At 39.6% G+C, this 5,790-nt stretch overlaps 1 protein-coding gene across 1 annotated transcript; it reads right to left on the reverse strand.

Annotated features, from left to right (window-relative positions):
- Positions 1-2,114: 2,114 nt before the first annotated feature.
- On the reverse strand, positions 2,115-4,682 carry LOC107698975 (interleukin enhancer-binding factor 2 homolog). The gene is made up of 11 exons (XM_016500113.1): positions 4,665-4,682; positions 4,479-4,556; positions 4,278-4,380; positions 4,099-4,164; positions 3,868-3,984; positions 3,364-3,442; positions 3,199-3,286; positions 3,051-3,112; positions 2,863-2,977; positions 2,691-2,781; positions 2,115-2,593 (listed from the first exon to the last, which is right to left on the reverse strand). Exons 1-11 carry the CDS (start codon positions 4,680-4,682, stop codon positions 2,442-2,444), a joined length of 969 nt encoding a protein of 322 aa, XP_016355599.1. The 3' UTR covers positions 2,115-2,441.
- Between the last annotated feature and the right edge of the window lie 1,108 nt (positions 4,683-5,790).

Raw genomic sequence — 5,790 nt, forward strand, 5'->3', positions numbered from 1 at the left:
ACACCGTCACATACTGTTTTTCGCCCAACTATATTAATAGGGAAGTACACGATGTATCATTCCTGTGCTATTATCATTATGGCTGTCGTGTGGACTTCCCTATTCTCATAGGATTAGAACGATTACACTATAGTCATAGTCCTGTGTGAACGCCCCTTTAGCGGACACATCTGCTTGTGAGCGTGTCATTGAATCACTCATCAACCATTTGTTGAAAACACAGATTCATTTAAAAATGTCACTACTGTGTATTGCCCATAGACGGCTGATTTTGCTTTGATGACGTTTGGAACCATTGTAATTGGTTCTATAGTATTCAGCTGCAAACCCACAGCGCCATCTGTGACAGCGATTTCAGGACAGGAGTTTCAGACCAGATGTTAGTGTGGATATTATAGCATTACAGAGGTTAGCGATAAGGAGGGGATAGGCATTCTCTAGGGTGGAGTTTATAATTGTAGTGAAGTTAGGATTAGTGGTGGAGGCGGGTCAGGTGATCATCAGTTTTGCCCTAACTTCAATCTGAGACTTCTGGTCCAGCCCTGCTGTCCTGAAACCGCTGTCACGTACAACGTTGTGGGTAAACAGCTGGGCATATCTCATTGGTAGAGAAGAAGGCAATTGACAAGATTGTGTTTAAAGCAATTAACACCATGTAACATTTGCTCACAGTTCCCCAATGTGGTTGATAAGCGCAATTGTCTGTTACCAGTGTCGTAAATACTGTCGCTGTGTAAGGGTCATGTGGTTGATAAGCGCAATTGTCTGTTACCAGTGTCATAAATACTGTCGCTGTATAAGCTTGCCCGTGGGCAGTTGACTAAGCTGACGGAACCGGCCAATGGAAAAAAAATCAAATTTGGAAACCATGTCCACCGACCAGGTAAAGTAGCCCATGTTACACTATGTTCTTAAATATCATTACACATTTTTTTATTTAGTGTTACTCCAAAATTGAAAACTACAATGACAAAAAGAATGGTATGTTTGCCTAGTTGTTTTGCTCGCATAGTTCATATGTAGCATTGTTTGCAAAGGGTGTAATTTGCTCTGCCACGGCGTTGGTTTTGAGACTTGCATATTAGATCGTTTCGTCTTATAGTTAGCTGCTGGCCAACTCCACCCAGGCTATGCAAAAGCGTCTGGCTGCAGCCTTGCACTTGCACTCTCGGACGTGCATTCTCAGGCTTGCACTCTCACACTTGCACTTCCGCTAGCGATGTCACTTGCAGTCTTTATTTTTTTCTTTGTCCATTACGCTACATTAAATGTTTTATTTATAATGATTTTCTATGGGAGGAAAACTTTTAACGTGCAATTTAACGCATTGCGTTCTGGGCTCGTCTGCTTGCCTGTACGGAGTTGATCCTTTTAAAACGCCCATCCCTAGCTATGAGTAATATATAATATTAATATAGTAATATATAAAGCAGGTCGCACTCTTCCGCTGGCAGGGGATGGGCGGGGCTGTGTGTTCCGACCCGAACACAAAACTTAGTGTGGTTCTAGTGGCTAGGAGGCTGCTCAAGTAGCCGCGGCAGTAGAATTCGTCCGGTAAAAGAGGTGTTCTACCACTGAAATAATTTTAGAGACATTATTTTAAGGTTAAAAAACTACATGGTGTCGCTTTAAAATGTGAGTTCAATATTAAAATTCTATTGAATCCTTGTCTAAAAGCAACCCCATACTAGTTATGCTGCTGTTGGTCTGAATAACAGCATATTTGGACGGCATTTAGAACAATTGTTTGTGAGATACTGTACCCAAAAATGAAAATTTAAGTCATTTACTCACCATCAAATCATTCCACACACAAACTTACATTTATCTTCAGAAAACAAATGAAGATATTCTTTCTAGCCTCTCATTTTTTGACTGTGGTAAAGTTCAAGCACAGGTGCTTGAGGAGTAAACGAACCTCATTTTAATTTTTGGGTAAATTATCCATTAAAGTACTTGTCCAAGATCAATGCAACATCAATCACAGTAAAAGGACTGTGTGCAACCTAAAAATACCCAAGCAATACAAAAAAAATTAAAATAAATTGTCATTAGGAAAAAGAAGAAAAAAAACAAACATAGTACAAAGGAAAAATAAAAACTTTACTTGATCCATCAGTGATAAAAATACAAATTGAAAAAAAAAAAAAAAAATGAAACCAAATTAAAAGTGATTTTCAGTCCTTTTCCTAGACATAACCATATCAGAATGAGCTGAGGTTAGAAGATAGAATAATGAGCCCTTGTCTTTTGGTCCTTGTTATAGCTTTTCGCTGTTTACTACCATGGCTTTAACTCCAGGAAGTGCAGACTGATGTACAGAACCCAAATGTAGATATGCAGGGGACCTCTGGGTAAAACTTATAGATATGAGACGCAGATCTCTTAATAAAAACAAACATAAATAAAATGACCAAGCCAAAACGTCAGAGACCACTGCATTACTCCTGGGTCTCCATGCTTTCATCTTCCCCCTCTCCGCCTTCCTCCAACGCCTCATCCTCCTCTTCCTTGCGCTCTGGGGGTTTCTCATAAGCTTTTTCAGATGGGGTGACAATCACTCCATCCCATGTAGACATCTCAGTGGTGAGATCTGCAGATAAGCATCACAAACATTAGCCTCAGCGACACAGACACTCAAAGGCAACTACATAAATTAATTTAATCTGGAATAAACCTCAAACACTCACAACTAGCATCTCCTTCAAGGCCCAAGATCTTTCGGTATCCTCCATGAGAGAGAACCCTCACCAGTGTTTGGGCTGTGAAACACACCAGGTCCTGCAGAAACAAATCAATCAGATTACCTGTATTTTTAACACTGAATTTGGTGCATTACCTGCTGACTGAAGTCTGCATTACCTGCTGCTCCAGGGTCATGACAGTGTGCACACGGAAGTTTCCGCTTTCACACGGATCAGTGATTCCGACAGAGCCTGGCAGGAAAAGACCTGCGGCAAGCATCTGAAGACAGCGCCTGCAACACACATGCTCATTATACCTCAAAATCCACAAGAAGTTTGATGCCCATTGTCACAAGCAAAACAAACCTGTAAGCAACGTTGAGTGGCAAGGGCTGCCTAGAGGGGTTGTTCATCACAGCAGAGTGTCCCTGTGAAGAGAGCAACATTACAGGTAAATCAACTGGTGTTGTGCAGAATAGAGTAGATAGAGTTAAACTCCAAAAATAATGCCCACCAGCAGATCTAGAATCCAGGGCGTGAGAGGCTCAAATCCAGAGAATCGGACTCGCAGGTCTTTTAACAAGCGGATCAAAACTTTAACACTGAGTCAAGATAGAAACCAAAGTAAGCCACAAAACACATTTAATTCATTAAAGCCATTAAGAGAAAGTGTCCCTACGTTGACTGAGAAGCATTTTCCTCAAACCAGCGAGCGTGACGAATGGCTGCCAGAGCACTTTGCAGAACCTTGATGTCCACTGCAAAAGGAATAGGAAAAATTAAACTTTACAATTCTGGTCGACCCCGATTACAGATAATCGATAAATGCCAGATATTAAAGTTCTGCACGAATGTAGACTAAATAGACCACTAAAAATCAACCATTTTAAATGAGACAAGTGAATTTAAGCATCACAACATTAATGTACAGTATGAAAAAAGGATATTTATTTTAAGATTTGATTATTACTTTTAAGTGTCATTAAATTATTAGTGTTCTTAATGAGCATTAGATGATAGCAAATGTAAAAATAGGCTAAATCAGTGTGCACAATATCCAATACTGACAATAATGAGAAAGAAATAAAAAGAGAAAAGAACAATGGTATAGATAAGCTAAGAGAAGCTAATTTGTAAGAGCAATACATGTGATAAACAGCTGAAGTGTTTGAATATGACATACAGTGGAGCTCTGGGTCCAATTTGCGCAGGTTGGGTGGAACTGTGGTGATGAGGATTTTCACAGTGGCATCGGCAGAGCTGATCTCAAATCCTGTCTCATTGGTCAGCATGGACAGTACTAAAGACAACAGGGGAATGCATTTCAGTGTTTTTTTTTTTTCCATATTTTGATTACAAATTATTTTTTCTCCTCTATGCTCTGACTGGCCTGCCAGATTATACTCATACTCACCCTCAGAAGGGTCCTGTGTACGCAGAGTCTCAACTACTTTGTTTCCCAAGGCAGCGACAGCTTCCACTGAACAAACAAAAAAAATGGTAGACTTATCGTTACACGAAGCATACTTGGGCTAGTGATTAACATTTTAAGACAACTAAGCAGATCTCAATTCATGAAATGATGAGACTCACAGGTGGGTAAAATCTTCAGGATAACCACGAGGTCGGCTACATTGTGTCCTGTTGTCATGGTGCCCTTTTTATACGAGCCCACTTGCCTTACTTCCTCAATTTGCTGGGAATTGTTAAACATTGGTTAAGTATAGTATTAAAAACATTTAGTATTACAAAAATATTGAGAAAGAAAATTAACTTATTGAAATGTCTTCTCACCACTTCAAAGTTTCCAGGTGCCACGATGAGGTTGTCAATGACGTTGTTAATCTTAGTGACCAAGGACAAAATAGAAGCCTGCGAAAGAAAGAAATAATCATGAGCAAGAATTATTAAACAACTGAGAGATTATCCTAAAACGTCATTTTTAAGACTTCAGAGTTAACATGGACTGTGATTAGGTACTATCATCTGCTGATACATGGCTTAACTGGCATGCGCAGGAATCATTTGACACGCTGGTGAGAAATACCCTGCCTCTGACTCTGCGCTTCCTTTCTCTCTCTCTCTGGTTTTATTGACGGGTCGCAACCAACTTGTCAGGTGCATACCGCCACCTACTGTACCGGGGTGTGCAACTTCAGGGCTTCATGTACTTAGCATGGTTATAATCATTAAAAAAACAAAAAAAACAAATCCCATTTCCTATATGCTGTGCTCTAACCCTGTATCTTTAAGAAAATTAAAGAGAGCCTTGCTACATTCCCACATTTTCTCATCTGCCCCCAAAATCCCCTTCAAACTCCATTCTTGTTCCAACTCATATATCTTATCTTGCAAGATCCTCCTTTCTGCATTATATTTTTTACACCTCATAATGATATGCTCCACATTTTCTGGAACATTACAGTCATCACAATTATCTGATATGCATTTTCCCATTAAAAACAGGGTTGATTTTAAACCAGTATGTCCAAGTCTTAATCTTGATATAATCACTTCTTCTCTTCTGCATTTCCCTTTAAAAGCCTTGACGTTAATCGATTTCTGAATATTATAATAATATCGCCCTTTGTTATCTATGTCCCACTTTTTCTGCCATGATTCTCTCACTTTTGTTTTAATTAATGATTTGGCCTCACCTTTACCAAATGGGACTTTCATTATTTCCTCGTCCTTTAATTTCAGTGCATTCTTTGCAGTCAAATCTGCTATCTCATTGCCCTCCACGCCAGTATGAGCTGGAACCCAACAAAACTGAAGATTAATTCCAATTCTCTCTACTGATTCTCTCTCCATTCAGCGTTTCTGCACGGAGAAACGTATCTCTTTGTAGTTTATCTTTAGTAAAAATCAGTAAACTCCTGTTACTTAAGTATTTGGCAAACTTTATTTTTCCCATTTCTTTTTAGTTTGCGATCTAGCGTTCCTCCGCCTCCACTCCTAAACGCCGGATTGACTCTGCGCTTCCTTCTTCTTCTAATGACGTTTTATGGCGGCTGGCAAACCAACTTATGGTGCATTTTCCGCCACCAACTGGACTGGAGTGTGAAGCACTAACGAACAACTAATGATGATAATAATAATAAAA

Source organism: Sinocyclocheilus anshuiensis, unplaced genomic scaffold (assembly GCF_001515605.1).
Source record: "Sinocyclocheilus anshuiensis isolate Anshui unplaced genomic scaffold, SAMN03320099.WGS_v1.1 scaffold74, whole genome shotgun sequence".
Classification (NCBI taxonomy): domain Eukaryota; kingdom Metazoa; phylum Chordata; class Actinopteri; order Cypriniformes; family Cyprinidae; genus Sinocyclocheilus; species Sinocyclocheilus anshuiensis.

What these genes read in the sequence shown, in the direction of transcription:
- LOC107698975 (XM_016500113.1), bottom strand. An exon ending in CCTGAAGATTTTACCCACCT is followed by an intron (nt 4,165 to 4,277) that starts GTGAGTCTCATC and finishes TTGTTTGTTCAG; the next exon opens with TGGAAGCTGTCGCTGCCTTG. An exon ending in TCATGACCCTGGAGCAGCAG is followed by an intron (nt 2,782 to 2,862) that starts GTAATGCAGACT and finishes TTGTTTCTGCAG; the next exon opens with GACCTGGTGTGTTTCACAGC.